Source organism: Xiphophorus couchianus, chromosome 6 (assembly GCF_001444195.1).
Source record: "Xiphophorus couchianus chromosome 6, X_couchianus-1.0, whole genome shotgun sequence".
In the NCBI taxonomy this organism is placed as follows: Eukaryota; Metazoa; Chordata; class Actinopteri; order Cyprinodontiformes; family Poeciliidae; genus Xiphophorus; species Xiphophorus couchianus.
In genome coordinates, this window is record NC_040233.1 from 2,888,501 (window position 1) to 2,905,140 (window position 16,640).

At 38.0% G+C, this 16,640-nt stretch overlaps 1 protein-coding gene across 1 annotated transcript; it reads right to left on the minus strand.

Moving 5' to 3' along the window:
- Window positions 1–822: 822 nt before the first annotated feature.
- Window positions 823–15,665, minus strand: mtf2 (metal response element binding transcription factor 2). The gene is made up of 15 exons (XM_028020846.1): window positions 15,433–15,665; window positions 14,441–14,636; window positions 14,235–14,316; window positions 11,267–11,377; window positions 11,004–11,104; window positions 10,633–10,808; window positions 10,419–10,514; window positions 9,991–10,059; window positions 8,364–8,487; window positions 7,792–7,859; window positions 7,514–7,684; window positions 6,523–6,646; window positions 6,292–6,341; window positions 5,170–5,277; window positions 823–2,760 (listed from the first exon to the last, which is right to left on the minus strand). The coding sequence occupies exons 1-15, from the start codon at window positions 15,435–15,437 to the stop codon at window positions 2,382–2,384; spliced, it is 1,860 nt and encodes a 619-aa protein (XP_027876647.1). The 5' UTR covers window positions 15,438–15,665; the 3' UTR covers window positions 823–2,381.
- Window positions 15,666–16,640: the final 975 nt, after the last annotated feature.

Genomic DNA, 16,640 nt, shown 5'->3' on the forward strand with positions numbered 1-16,640 from the left:
TTAATCTTTAACACTAAACAAGAATCAATAGCAGAAAAAAAAATCTACGGATTGGCAGAAAGGATTTGGGTTTCAATTACAAATGTGATCTTTTCAAGGAAAATTAACAGATAACAAAAGATTTATTACATTCAATAAGCATTTTTTGCAGTAACAACCCAAATATGTCTATCAGCCACATTGGGGGCACATATTGTTCTTCTCTCCAGGTGACAAATAGCCCCTCTCTCTGAATTTTATGTTCTTAAAATCATACTTCTAAAAACTAATTGCTTGTTTTTCCAGAAGCCTCTGCTTTTTAATACAATATTAAAAAGCAAAATTACATTAAAGCTCGGGGTAAAAATGTATCGTGTGGACATGATACAGAAAGCTCTCAAAGCGAGGTCAATTTCATGAGATTTTAGATTTTAAAGGCAGAACCGATGCCTCAAATCCCAGAAATGCAAAATACATTAACGAAAGTATTCAGAATGAGGTTTTGGGATGCATAGCTGAAATGGGGACAGCGGCCATTTTCAAGGACATTAAATAAAGCATTTTGTTATTGTTAGTTTTGGCTAATGAGATAAAGCACATTTGTCCCTAAAACTTGTCCTTGTTTTCCAAGAAGAGGCAGTGATACAATAACAGTGTTGACTAGATTTACATACAGAGAATTTTCATTTTTCACTTGAAGCCCCAAGTAAAAATCTCTCAATCTGCCACTGTGCACAACCTGCTGATTAAACTCAAATGTTCAAACAGAAAAAAATATATATATAAATAAAATGTTTACATTTAGTTTCCACCAGTCGATTTACAAATGACAAGATCATTTACAGTCGTGGATCTTAATTTTATTAGAAAAATCATATACAGTTAATATCAGTAATAATAAAAAAAAAATGTTTAGCAAAACAGCTTGAAATACCAACTTTTATTTATCCTTAAAACAAAACCTGCTTCACTAGTAACACGTCAACCAGTAAAAAAACAAAGACGACGTTACAGGGATGTTCTTTGGCTTAAGAAACCTGTAGCAAGTCAACAATGGAAACATGTAGGCATTAAATGCACTCACTGCGTCCCCGACAGAGAGACGTGCAAGTGCTGTTTAAACAAGAGCAGACATCTCTCAAAAGAGACAACAGTTCTAACTAAAGGTTTTCTTCTTGCAATGACGTACAGCAATTTCTTCAGTGAGGCGGATTGTTCTTTCAAACCCAATTTAAACAAGCAGTAAACATAAAAAACAATAAGCTTATATATATATGTGTAATAATGACAAAAAGCTATGAGAGATCAACATGAACAGAAATAACGTGATCCATCGCAAAATTAGCTTGGTTACACCGGCTGGGCTATGTGAGTGAAGTTTGGTGGTACGTCCTGAGTGGGCTGCCCAAAATGTAACCAAAAAAAAAAAAAAAACCAACAAAATATACATTTTTGTCTATGGAAGAATATTTGTTCATTTATGCAACTTTAATTGCATAAGCAGCAGCAGATAAAGTTACAAACTGACTAAAACACATTCCTAGCAAAATGAATTTTTACTAGACCAAACTCAGGTCTGTTAAACTGACGTCCTAATTTCAATCAGAACACTTTAAAAAGAACTGCACATTTTTATTCAGTAGGAAATATATAAAAATATTGAATAAAAAATACTGCCTTGTCTGAGCAGCTCTGCTTGTTCAAATGAGATGATTTTCTAACACAACACAGCGTGTGCAAGTAAAGAATCAACCGAAATCTCCGTCGGTAAACAAAAGACCTCTATAAAAATATGACATAATCATGTTTGTGGTATAGCTTTATATAAAATAAACATTTGCAGCAGCGCGTTCGTTCTCTGAGTTCCTCCTGATCTGCTCACAAATAATGGAAACCAGAGCTGGCATGAGACACCAAGAGGTACAAGACGGGAGAGAGAGAGGGCACAGTTGGAGGGAAAAAACAAAAAACTAAACATTTAAAACAAGTTAAAAGAAAAAGATGTAATATTAAAATTGTTGATGGTTGAATCAAAGAATGAAAATATAGAGATTTTTTCCCCTCTTTTACTTCTTAACTTGTTGAAGAACAAGCTGGTACATTTAGGGGGAGAAAAAAAAAATGATGCATGAAATATTAGTCAAAGCTTCCAGGTAGAGAGGAGAAAGGAATTATTTGCCCCTGAATAACTGCAGCAGGGAAGGAGAAAGTTCAGATCAAACTCCTCTGAAGGATCCAGTGATCCAGCTTCTCTGGTGCTGCTTCACTATTGGAGAACATACCCTGTGTGTGGGTGTGTTTGTGTGTGTCTGCATGCATGCATGATAATCAGGGCATATAAACCACCTAACACTCTGAATACACACCGTCAGCTCTTTGTTAGAACTGGTTGAGCCATCGAGCTACGAGGCAGTGACTCCTTCCCACTCCACCAGGTACTGCACCTTGCCGTCCATGGTGACCCGCCGGGCCAGGACTTTATATCTCTCCCCGCACGCCAGGCGCCCCGCCACCCCGAAGTAGTTGCTGATGGAGCTCTTGAGGTGGGAAAGCTGGGTGGTGGGGTCCATGCCGTGGACTATGTCCGTGGGGTGGAGCCCCGGCAGGGCGCCAAACATCTCCGTGTCCGAGACGCTTGCGTCCGGGAGCCGAGGAGGAGGGGGGAGTTCCGGTCGGGGGGGCTTCGGGGTTCGCCGCGGTCGCCCGCGTTTCCGTTTTAAAGGTGGAGAGGCAAAAGGCATGTTGAAGGCAGCGGCTGCCGTCTTGTTGGAAGTGTACAGGCTGAAGGAACACAAAAGAAACAAAGTATGTTTTTTTAATTTGATGAGAAATCGGCAAAATCTACACTGAAAACTAGAACGATAAGAGTTTAGAACCACTACAGACTTTCTGAGGTTTATCCGGTCACATTATAGGCTCTCTTTCTTCTGTTTATGGTCCTGAGAGTTTTCTTTTCTGCCTCTCCATCTTTAGCTCTCAGTCTTCATGTAATGACATGATTTAAATGAAAACAAGACTGTTCTGCAAGCGCCTTTAAGGCTCCAACATACTTCATCTGAAGTGCAGAAATCTGCTTTCATTGATGTAGACGCGTGACAAAAACTACATCACTTTGTATGCAGAGAGGAATCCACCTGCCAAACTAAACACCAGGCCCTGGTTGGACTGTTTCTCCAGAGCTCTGTGCAAAGTGTTGAGTGATGTTTTAGAGAAATGCTCTCAGACAGCAATGTTGACATTTTTCTTCCATTGTCTAGTTTTTCTATCTGCAGGAGACATGGATACTTTTGAGAAACATTTATTTGACATTGTGAGGAATTATACACATTTGTATGAGCATGTGTGTCTGTTTATTTGTAATACCCTGTGGGGACCATTGTGGGGACCCACTGCTCCTTGTGGGGACACGCTATTTTTGGGTCAGGGGTCAGATTTAGGACTAAGGTGTGAATTGAGTTTTGGTTAGGGTTAGGATAGGGGGAAGGCGTAGAAATGAATGGAAGTCAATGGAAAGTCCCCACAAAGATATGCATGTATGTGTGTGTGTGTGTGTGTTTTGTGAACAACAGAAAGAGAGGTGAAGGTGTCGTGGCTCATATTTACACTTGCACAAAACAACTGTTAAATACAGGAAATAGGACTGGACATTACACTGGTTACAAAAGAAAAAATATTTTTTAAGTTGTCCAAGTTTTTTCCAACTGAATTTGGTCTATTTTGCAACGCTGAATCCAAGCCTGACATCCATTTTTGTCAATCAGGTCAGGTTGTTATTCTAATTTGATTTAGAGAAATCCAATCTTCTGACTAAATTGATGACATTTTTGTGACATTATCAGTTGATTTCCATTAATATTTCTCATCCAAAAGAGGTTTTAGGACAAAACAGAGCGGATTAATAAAATATTACAAACTTGGATTTCTGTAAACTTATTAATAAACACTGATAAGGGTAAGTACATGCAAATTGAACATTCCGTCTTCATTGTGTAAAATCTCTTTTCTGTCCTGATGGAATCTCTCTTCCTGCTCATCACTCACTGATGCCTGATTCTTAGGAAACCGATCCAGATGTGAGAACAAGTCATGCATTTTGATGCTCATGTTGCATCCATGGTTCAGAACGTTGACCTGATTGATCAAAACCAATGCGATTTTTGGATCCAGCACATCAAAATGACCCTAAACCCGTTGAAAACCCCAGACAATATTTTGGCTGTTGACCAGTGGTATTTTTCCATCTTCGTTTTGGCGCCCCTATGTGTCAAATATAATCCATCCACTTTCTGTGCCAGTGTTTCAGCAGGGCTCTCCTGAGATAAATGCTTATCTGTTACGATTAAAAGCACCATGCTGCAGGGAGACGTCTTCCTTTAAATCCTTAAATTTTCATTGCTTCAAGTTTTCTTTCCGTCTGTTTCTGTCGCTGTTCCACTCTCCTCGTAAACAGTCTGAGGAGAGTGGCGGCTTAGAGCCGATGACAAGAGACGGAATCATTACAATGCTTTCGTCACAGACATCTTATCTCAAAGTCTTGGAAAAGTATTTACACCACTTGAACTTTGCCACGTTCTGTTCCTAATATGTGAAAACCACCAACTTCTAAGTAATTAAATGAGGTTTTATATGTAAACTAACAACACAGGGGAAGAAAATGATAAATGAATTTTGAAGTCGGAGACCTGACTTCAAATCCACCCATTGGCATTTAGCTCATGATTTGCTACTCTGTTTTCAGTTATCACATAAAATCCGTAGGAGTTTGTGGCTGTAATGTGACAATATGAACCGAAGTTAAAGAGGTAATTATTTCTGGAAGACAGTGTTCCTGCTGTGGCTGGCGCACAGTGCACTCAGCACAGTGTGGCATGGTAATAACTTCTGAGGCCTAACAGAAAATCTGTATTTATGCCTAGATTAAATGAAACACACATTGGGAGTGGTTTTACTAACTAGCTGACTTTTAAATGCAACTGGTTGTGCTGGAATTTATTTAGCGACATCAAAGTGAAGGACAAATGCAAACCACACTAGTCAGAGCTTGGATGCAAACCACGCACCACTTCACTTTTTTTTTTTTTGTTTGCTGGTCTAACACAGAAAACCCCATTAAATGAGAACATTTGTTTTATTGTTCTTTTGTGTGTTTGAGTCTCTGCCGGAAAGATCCGAGCTTAATAAAATGCCAACCTGGACTGTCTAGAAGTGATTGTTGAGGTAGTTTCTGAGCTGCTGAGGGCATCAATGGATTCCACATCAGAAGACTGAGAAAACAGCAGAGGCTTGCTGCTTCTGGTGCTGCAGAGACAGAAAAACAATTGGAAGAAAAAACGTGTGAAAAGCAGAGAAAAACTAAGATGGCACACAAAATAGTGTTTTATGATTATTCAACAAACAGGCGTTTCAATAATACCTGGTAATAAACCCTTTTTGGGACTTGGATTAAATTAAATTATGCCACTTCCTTTCAACATTTCTTTAAAACTAGAAATGCAATTAAAATCCCACATGACAGACTTTGTTCACGCCATAAATCATTAAAAAAAAAACATGCCATCCTACAATTGCTTCCTGTCATTTTCTTCGCCTGTCTCACCAGTAGTAACGTCCGGTTGCTGATCACTTGAGTTGTGTAATGTGAAACAAGAGCTTCCATTGCATTTTGGTGAAAAACACCAATTCTGATACAGCCAAAAAAAACACACCTCATTATAGCACAAAAACTTAATAAACACGAGTTCATTTTTCTCTTATTTCCGTTTTTCCGTTGCCCAAATGTATTTCCGTGATTCTAATTTGTGCAATTATACGGTCAGTGGAAACGCAGCTAGTGCAGTGGACGACTTCAAGTCCCTCTCTTCTAAGTTTCTTCAGTTTGTAGAGGCTGAAGTTTTTGGTTAAACTCCTGACAGTCTGTAGCAGCTTTTCACACAAAACAGTCATTTTTTGAGCCGTAACAGGAACCTGGTATTTTTCAGTCATTCAAGCATCACATTCAGGCTTCAGCTCAGGGACTGGTGGCCGATCCAGAATAGAGAGCAATCTGAACACCAATTATCAAGTTATGAAACAGCTTCTCTTTGGATTTGGACTTTGACTAGGCCATTCTTCTTTTTAACTGATTCAAATTTCCCCTTCAACTAACCTTATCCCTGCTGCAGAAAAGCGTCCTCACAGCATGATGCTGCGTTGTTTACACTACACACAGACTCGTTGACAACAACCCCACTAATGTGTCAGGTTTCAACACCAAAAAACACGCAAACATTTCCCAAACAAAGAACAGAACAAGACAAGCAGTCGATCACTTACTTAACAGAGGTCAAATGATCCAGTGCAGGGGGGTCCGGCTTTCTGGTTTCCTGATAAAGTGGAGAGAAATTCATCAGCATCTACAGGAAGGAGTCGTGTTTTCTTCATACATGAACGTTTGAGCTCAACGCAAAACCATCTGTTGACCTCAGCAGAAAGCACTAATCCAGCTCAGGCTCACTAATGCATGCATGATAACAGAAATACACACACACACACACGCACACACACCAGGGATGGCTCGTTGGACCGTTGTGGTTTAGCCAGTGTCTCCAGACAGCGAGCTTCTTGCTTCCTCTTTTTCTTTTTCTTCTTCTTCTTCTTTTCGATGCCATTAGTTAAAGCAACAGGGATCCTGCAATGACAACACCAACATTTCAGTTACAGTTATGACAGCTGTGCATAAAGTCAGCATGACTGTTCAGGCATTAAGCATGAAAAGGTGAAGGGACATAAAACGAAGAGCATTTTTATGATTTACACATTCTTGAATTTAAAAAAAAACATCAACTTGTTCAGTCGGGAATATATGCGCTGGCTGGTTTAGCAGTATGAAAGTATGAAGTTTATAAAAATATTATAGCTTTTCACAGTCTAAAAACTTCTTTTTACGATGCTAACAAAAGCACCAGCGCAACCAGAGTTGTCTTTACATGCATGTAGCGCATTAGCCTCCATCACCTGGCTAACTGTAAGCTGAAAGGTTTTTCACTTTGCTACAAGAAAAAGGATTCAAGTGCCTGCATAAAGTTATGATGTTGGGAGAAAAAAAGCACTTTCCATCACTTAAGATCACCCAGCAAGTAAACTGACAAATTAACCAGCTGATAAAGCAAATTATATATGGCCTATTCATTCATATGGACATCAATTTCTGTCATGAAAGAAAACTATTTATGTGATTCAAAGTCATGATTACGCACGCACTTATTAAAATTTCCACTAAAATTAAAATTTTACATTGGTCCAAGGATGAAAATCCAAATAATAAATATGAAAGAGTAAATATGCATAATTGTAGGAAATGTTCAACTATTTTTAGCAGAAGTGGAAGTAAGTGTTGCTTTTCTGTTTTAGATAAAAGCACCTAAGATTGTTGAAGTTTGATCTAATTTTTGTGGAAGTATCAAGACACTGTGGTGTTTCCATTTGTGGTGAGAATCTCATACTGGTCACGCCTCCTTAAAAATGTAATATATCAATGAAAGGTTTTCCATCTTACTTCATGTCAGAGAAGCTTTTGGCCGGCTTGCATCCTTTTATGGTGATCTCGTGGAAAGGCTCCCCCAACACCGTGTATGTGGGTTCAGTACAGTTGGGAGGAGCAGGAGGGAAAAAGATTCTTAGGCGAAACAAATGCTTCTTCTTTTTCACCTCCTTCCCTGACATGAACCTGGAAAAGGCGGGAGAAGCGAAGAAGTTAGGAGTGTGATTATTGTTGAATTGTAGAATCACGAGTTTGTGTTTTAAAGTTTAAAAAGACAACAGGAGAAAACTTACGTGTAGCTATTGTCGTTTAAGGTTTCCAGAACTTTTTCATACCTCTCAGATCTTGGTGTGTTGGCCAGCTATGGACGGCAGATGAAAGACAAAATCAGATGTGTTTAGTATCTGATCAGTGGAACTAAACAGAGGGAAACCAAAGATTTCAAAAGCCATAAACATAATTTAATTTGGGGGGATTTTTGCCAGTTATGTCCCCCAACCTCTGCAGCACAACTTTTGTAACACAATCAACAGTTATTAATCTAAAATTTTGCGCTAACAAAACTTTGTTAGATTTTGCTTTAGCTAAAGGATATCTCAAAACAGAAACCTGACTGTCTGATTGACTTTATTAAATCAAGACTTTAAGACATCTGGTCTCAAAATACATTAAACAGATCACTTCAACCCAATTTATTTTTTTTATATTGCGCCAATAGACAACGCATATTGACTCGTTGCACTTTACAACAACAGCAAATAACGTGAAAAATGTGTTCTCAATGATATGAAGTTAGAAAATAAAGCAGGATAATGAGCAGACATGTCTCCCTCTTCAGTTTTTCACAGCTTCATGCATCTCTTACCTTCCCCAGCTGCAGCAGCTCCCAGTTGTCATTAATGTAAGGCATTAGTTGCATCTGAGAATCAAAATACCTCTTCTTCTGAATCACACTCAGGTTGTACAGGCACAGATGAACAATATCCTTCCTACAATATTAGAAGAAAAAAAAACATGCTAAGCATAGATTTTGATAAAAGTTTATATATGCAGGTCAATTTCCTCTACTGCTAGTGTCATTTCAGGGTTGTTGTTTTTCTTTAGCTATCTGAATGATAGAGTTCCAGAGTTCTCTTTTTGCACATCCAGAACTGCAACTTCAGTTTAGTTGTACTGGTCTGTGCTCATGAAATTAAAACCACACCAACAGCCTCCCTCCATCCTTCCTGGACAATGCTTACACCTCCTCCTCCAAGTGTGGCCCATTGCAAACAAAGGTCCTTTCAGCAGCTAACAGTGCTAGGTTGCTGCTTGCTCATTTCAACCGAACATTTCACAGTAGAGGATGCTGTAATACCTCTACTATGCCAATAGGTGGCGATAACATTGACTGAAACTACGTACACAAGAATTTAAGACATTGATAAAGCAGTGCTAGGCTAAAAAAGATTCTCAGTAAACGGTTGAAGCTGGTGTTTTCTTTCACACCCTTTACCGTTTCCTGTCAGTCATTTCCTTCTTAGGTTTAGTGAAAGGTCGAATCAGGACAATGTGGGGCAGTTATGGCAAAAAAAAAATAAGACAAAAGGAGGAAAGAAAACAACTGATTGTCAAAATGAGCTCCCTATTAAGAAAATATATTATTTCTTATATTTATTTAGTTTTTATGTCATGGGGTCATTTATTTATTTGAATGCAACAGCTCTGTATAGAAAGAATGGTTAATGCTTATTAAAAGTTACAGATTTCTGACCAGCTAAACTTTAATAACAGATTAGTCTTCGCTTCAGAAGAAAACTTGAGTAGTTAGCACTAGCATCTTTATTTTATCCATCTGGAAATTTTTTAAAAATTTAATTCAATTAAATTGATTAATGATTATTAGTCATTTGAATGAATATTTATTCTCAATTATGATCATACTGTTTTTCCCCAAGATTTTTATTCTAATCAACAATTTAAAAAAAAAGTAAAATAAATCTCATATATATACATAATCTACTTGTTTCTTTAAATGTGGAACAGAATTCATTCAAACACAAGATGAGAGATTATGATAACATTATGTTAACATTAGTATTATTACCAAAACTATAACAGTGTCAAAGATACTGTAGTTACAGTGTAATAGGTGCTACAATTGTTACGGAACATTTTTAGCCTAGCACTGCTTCAGCCATGCTCTGGATCTTCTTTCTGAATTTTGATGTGGTTATTGTCAAAGTTTTCACTACTGCTAGCATAGCCAATTTCTGACAAGAATCCTGACGGATCATGTAGATTTTTTTGTCCTCAAAAAATGGAAAAAAATAAAAACTAAAGAAAGTGGCAAGCTCAGTGTAGCTCTTATAGTGCACTGAAAATACCAGGATGTATGCATTTTATCACAGTCAGAAAAAGAACGGCATTTTAAGGTATAAACCTGTGGCAGCAGATGCAGAGACAACCTTAGTTTTAGATTCCAGTTCATCTACAGCCTAACATTCACTTACCAGTCAAGAGGCAGTCGGTCGAGGAACTCTGGTCCGCCGCTGCAGACTGAACAGACGAAGACGAAAAACCTGAATACGAGAAAACGCCACATCATTGACATGAACTGCACTGGATTATTACAATCATAAAGCATCTTCAAGAGGAAAGTATCACCTTAATATTTAGCCGATGATTTCTTTACATTCAATTTCACATTATATTTACCATTAATGTTATATAAGCCTACATATCCTGTGCCTTCCTCAGAAATTATCCTAAAATGATTTGGCACTTTATTATAGAACTAAATTCTAATTATTGTGTTTTGCAGCAAAATCCATGACTCACAAATATTAAGATATGAATAATTTAGTCAGATCTTTAAATCAGAACATAAACAATGTAAACCATGTCACATACTTTAGACTTTAGTGTTAAGTGTTTGCACCTATCTCCATTGAGCAGTGGAGCCTGTAAGCAATGTAGACAATCCTCATGGAACCACTGCCGACACCTGTTACACTGCAGCATCTTCAGGTACCAGCTACCAATAAACACACACACACACACACACAACACTGATAAATGACACAACATATGATTTGTGGAACATATTTGGCAAAATTCTTTAGCATGTTTGCAGAGTGGCATGCACTACTCACTCTCCCGGTCCTCCGCAGTAGCAGTAGCATTGCTGGATGTTTGTCTTGTGGCCCTGATCCCACACTAGTTCCTCTGGAGCATATGGGAAGGAGAGATGAAATTCCATATGCTGCTCCAGATGTTCCTGCTTTGGAAAGAGCTTAGCGGATGCCTCCTTCTTGAGAATGCTCCCCTTCTGGATGCAGAAAAAACAAATAAATAAATAATTACATCTAAACATAAATTCAAGTACAAAATTAAAACCTTCAGAGAACACAGCAGTGCCTATTTCTAGCTGAAAATACAATCTGGGGGTCATATTGGTCTACATTTGGTTTTAAAGAAACAAAAGGACTAAATCTCTGTGTAATCCATTGTTCTAAAATCCTACCTCAGAGAAAGAAGCCAGTTCACATTCTGAGCACAGCCACTTGTCATCAGAGTCGATCACGGCGGCATCAATGACGGGCGAGTGACACATCTGATGGTAGCCTGGATGACAAACACATTTACTGTCATGTAAATAACTCCAACCGTCTGCCGAAATACTAACTACTGAAACAGGCTCACCATTCATTACACACAGGCTTCTGCTGTCTCTTCTCGTTTCTACACATGAATCTGTTCAGACGTAGGCAAAAACTGAAACCGTACCTTGACCACATTTGTCACAAATGACAATCTCGTTCGGTTCCTCTGAGGTCTCATCCTGACATATGGAGCACACGATGTCGTCATCGTCATCAGTCTTGTCGTCTTCGTCCCCTGAAAAGGAAAGAAATGGTCAACATAAGGAAACGATTTGCAAAAAGAAGAGCAAAAACAAACCAAGCACCACAGATATTTACTAATTAGGAAACTGTTACAAAAATAATTCAATGAGGTTTGTGACTGAACTCCCTACAACAGGGAGGTTCCCTAGCTTTTCCATGCCATGGCCCCTAAACCCTCTGCAAACCCGCAGACAAAACTACAAGAAACTGAGACTAAAACTAATGATCATTTTAGTAACCAATTAATCAGTTGATTATTCTGACGATTCATCGGATAAAAAAAAAAAAATACCACGTTCCATGTATAAACACTAAAACCTTTTTTATCCAATATGAGAAATAACTTAAAAGATGCACAAAAAACAAATTTCAATTTTTTTAAAAATAAGAAAACAAACATTCTATTGCATAGAATGCAGTAACAGCATTCCTTTAATGAACTTGAACTGGGTGAAGATAAAACTGGACCACTTGAGGAAATTTGGCTAAAGCATATTTACAGACCAAGGTCTTTAATGTTAAATGCAAAATGTATTTGTTTTGTAAACTTTTTACTACTCTGAATATGTTTTTTTTTTGACTGCATCACATTTTTTGAGTCTGTATACTCCAGTTAATGACTAATCGATTAGTATATTAATTGTGATTATTTCAGTAATCGATTAATTGTTTCCGCTTTAAAAGAAAGAACAGTGTTTTCTCACTTTTATTCACTTTCAATATTACATTTATTTACCATGATATTTGCAGCATTTTAAATATGATTTTGGTTTTTCTTTCCATCATATTGTTGAACAGGACTGATTGAAGCATAACTAAAAGCTTTAATCGGTTAAGGTCAAAACTGAAATATAAGTTTCTGTATTGGATTTGTACATGTGACTAGAGGTGTCATGCCTCACCAGTCATGAACCTCACTGCACGTCACTGAGCTGAAGTTGTAGCTTACAGTAAATAATGGAGATTAGCTCTCTGTCTAAAGCCTGTAAGACTCAAGGAACGTTGGAGAGACAGAAAGGAGAAAAAAAGCCTGAGCTGGAAGTATTTTTTTTTAAAAACAATTCTTTTTGAAAGCTGCTTTGTGGGCAGCTGTTGAAATGTTGTAATACTGTCTTATAAAGAAATCTTTAATACTGATTTTACATGTTCAAAATCAAACCTTAAAAATAAGGTGGGAGGTAGATCTGTCAGAGTAACACATTTTACTGAACGATAAATTGTCCCAGGAGTTGTTGAGAGAAGTATTGTTGTTTCAAGAAATATAATGGTAACGGCATAATACTGCGAGAACACATTCACATAGTTCAATAGTTCAATAAATTGTAGTGAACACTTAACACTGGAACTGGAAAACATTTTTAAATATCCAAAATAAATAAGCAAAATATCAGAAACAATGAATAATATGAATTATGAAGTCTCTTTCAAAAAATAAGTATTTTAAAAAAGGACTAGTTGAGAGAGAAAATATAAAAACAAAAAATTATGCTAATAGAAATTATTGAGCTCGTCTTGATTTATTACGCGATTAATTGATTTATTGCTTATTGCGACTGGCCTAGTAGGAATGAGCGACAGAGATATGGACGTCCAAAATTTATTTGGGTATCCAAATATTTACTTCATTCCTAAAATACCACCCAAAAAGGCCCATTATGAATAACTGCTAAAACTGCATTTCTAACAAGAGTTTAGAGCGAATTAGGTCACCATTTCTAATAACCTTTGCTCCACATTTTGTTTCTATAATACATCATAAGCAGGCTCAAACACGCCATCAGGCAAGAACATCGTTCCAACTGCTGAGTCATGACAGAAGAGTTAAGTTTCTCTGCTTATCTTTCCTGAGAGGATGTTTCCTTCTCAGTAAGAGAGATTACTGCTGCAGCACTGCTGCAGCCCACCGTTAACTGTAAGGAAAGAGAGGAACTAAAGAGGTCTGATAGTATATACCACAGAGGGTGACGCTGCAAATCTATTAAAATGAGCAGAAATGGACAAATTTAACTGTTATGTATTTTGTTTTGAAAACTAAAAATTCAGAGTCATCTTCAAGGTTTCATCTACTACTTGGAAAACCGTAATTACATTCAAATGTAACATCGGGACCTGATCACATTGGTGGTCGACTTCTCAGTTCATCAGCAGAACAGTAGGCTCCCTTCATTTCATATTTCTATTGTCCCTTTGGAACCAAAAGGTTGGAGGTTTTTTCTACAGTCACTGCAGTGGGCAGATGTGTTTTGCAGGAACACAGTGCCATTTTATAGCACTGTGTTATCTTCAGTTGTTACAAATTGTTATATCAAATATGGCTTAAAAGAAATTTGACTTTGTAATTTAACACCTTGGAACACCATTGAAAACTCATGCTCTTTCTGAAACTCAGGAAGTCATCACTCCTCTATTAACACTTTAACATCGTTTTTACTGACGTTGCCCTGAGAAGTAGCTCCTATAATGAGCTCAGATGCACAGTCCCACCATGTATTTGCTAATTACTGCTGACTAGTCTGAAGGAGCTGAATGGGGGAGTTGCAGGAGAGGGCTCCTCTTGGGAGGCAGCACTAGGTCCACCCAGGTGTTTTACAAACGTTAATGGTTGCCACTGAGGATTAAAGGATTTCTCACACATGCATGAAAGAATTAAAGCAACAATCCAGTGATGTTTATGATGAGGGAACAACAATATAACATGATGTAAAGCTTCAAAAAAGTTCATTTCAAATAATTCTGTCCCTATAATATCCGTCTTTGTGTTTCATTTTAATTTTCTGCAAGCCAACTCTCCTTCAAAGACACAGAAACGAATGAACCAAGATGCAGACCCTGAAACTGGGAGAGTTCACCTGTCTGAATATCGCTCCAAAGAACCCAAGACTTCGATCTGTCCTCAAAAACCACAAAGCAACGCTGCTTGTCCTGATCTATCTGGAAAAAGAAAAAAAAGAAAAAGAGAGATTAGCACCTTTCTAGCAGACACAAGAAGAAGAAGAAAAAAAGACAACAAAATCTTGTTTTTTATTTTTTGTAAGACATTCCAAGCAGCACCAACCTTTGTGACTGTCCCCAAATAAAACAAGCCATCAGACCACCTGGCCAATACATCCTGCCCCTCTGTAAACCTGGCAGACATGTCGTCCTCCCCATACTCTCCCCTAGCAGAGAGGCCGCAGGGTGACAGGGACACAGTCTGCTGCTCGGGGTGAGCTCTGTGACGGAGAGCGGGGTGATCCACAACCCCCAAGTCTCTGAAAACAGGAAGCGAAACACAATAGGAGACATGCGCACAGTTAGACTCACTGGGATTCATTCTAAACCATACGGTAGTGCTGAAAGGGGATATGTTACTGTAAATGCATGCACACAAGATTTATTTGCAAAAAAGCTGGGGAAAAAAGGCAATGTAGTTATCAGCACTGCAAAGGTGCCCAAAATGTGGAAGCAGGTTGGTTTGGGGACACGTACAAATTTGAAATCCTGAGAATATGTTGTGGGATTTTGAAAATAAAAGGGTGCATTGTTTTGTTCCAAAGTTTACAAAACAAAGAGGAAAGCCAAGTCTTCCTTCAGTGAGCACATGCAACTGGTGATTAGGATCATAATTAGCGCTAATTGCCAATTAAATATAAGCTTGGGCGCTGAGTATATCAATAAGATAATTAAGACCAAAATTAAAATTTTACATTTTCCTTTAACCACTTATTTTTAATCTGTTTGACTACAAATATGTTTTTTTGTGGTTTTATCTTCTGCTTAAGTGATTTATATTTTTAAAGGGCAGTTTTCCTTTCTTGAGCCGCTTCCCTTCAGTCCTTTGTCTCTATAACGACGGAACAAAAAAAGCAACCACAAGAGAGTATAAAAGGCAAATCTAGCACTTATTCTGCATGACGGAAGCCATAATGTCTTTTATATGGAAATCCAGGAGATGTTGATCGTACGAACAGCCGACATGCAAAGCAGTTCCCCCGGCCAGGTCACTGACCGTCGGACCCATCCGCGCCCCCCCCCTTTAGCAGCGAGAGGAAAACATGACAACAATACCTCATTCGGTCACCTCCGCTGTTACAAATGCCTCGCGAGACGAAAAAGCTGAAAAGGCGCGAGGCTGTTTTCCCGTTGCTGCCGTGGCTTATATGTATATCTAGTGCGTGCCCAGACAATCCACAGCGCTCGAGCCTTCCTTAGAAAATAACAAACGGTTCATTTTCCCCCAGCACGTTCGCCATTTTGGTTTCCCGCTGATGAACGGGGAGTGCATTGTGGGAAGCGTTGTTGCTAGTGGGCTGCTGCCTGCACCATTTTCAAACATTTGAAATTGTAGGCAGGGCACCTATGAAGTACTGCATATCCGCCCCTGAAGGAACAGTAACATTGACTTTATCTTTACAACCTCAAGTTTTATTGCTTAAAAAAATAATAATGATGTAGAAATACTAACAATTTATTATATTTTTTTGTGTGCCAACGTATATTCCCAAATGGAATATTTAATTAGGAGAACCGAATATTCTCCTAATTAGCTTGTGTATTCTTTGGCTACTTTTGGCATTCCCAACTAATGGGACTGACATTTCTTTTAAGTTTGTTATCATGACCGGAAGTTCTACTTGAATCAGGTTTCCTCTGGGGCTTTTCGGGAACCTTAAAGGGCGTTTCTCCTCCAAAGTGGATTATTTTATCCCTAAGCCGTTTGATTGCTCACAGTGGAATATGATACTCCCATTTATCAAATATATTTCTGTAAACACCTATAAGATATCTTTCGTCATAACAAGAACAACATTCTGGTTATAAATTTAAGTATATTTATTTATTTATTTATTTGTTTGTTTGTTTATTTATGACCAATACTTCAGTAACTCACCTTCAGAGTCATACCCCAGAGCAACAGAAGTACACGTTGTGGTGGAACAAGTGTACTACAGCATACATTTATCAGGATGACATGGCAGAGACACGGTTATTAAATTGTGAGTTTGAAACAATTGAATAACTTTCCCTATAGGAAGGGCGGAAACTGCAACACATGGATAATATTTGGGGGTGTGAAGGGGCATATGATATTTCTTGTTTCAGCTAAGTATATTTCATGAATTATGGGTAATTAATTCAATTTTATATCTATATGAAACCTTTTATCACAATATTTCAATTGACTGCCATTTTAATCCCTATAGCCACTTAAAAGGTATTATGATCCCTGGTCAAAAAATAATTCTACTTGACCTACTGATAAATATCATTTATTG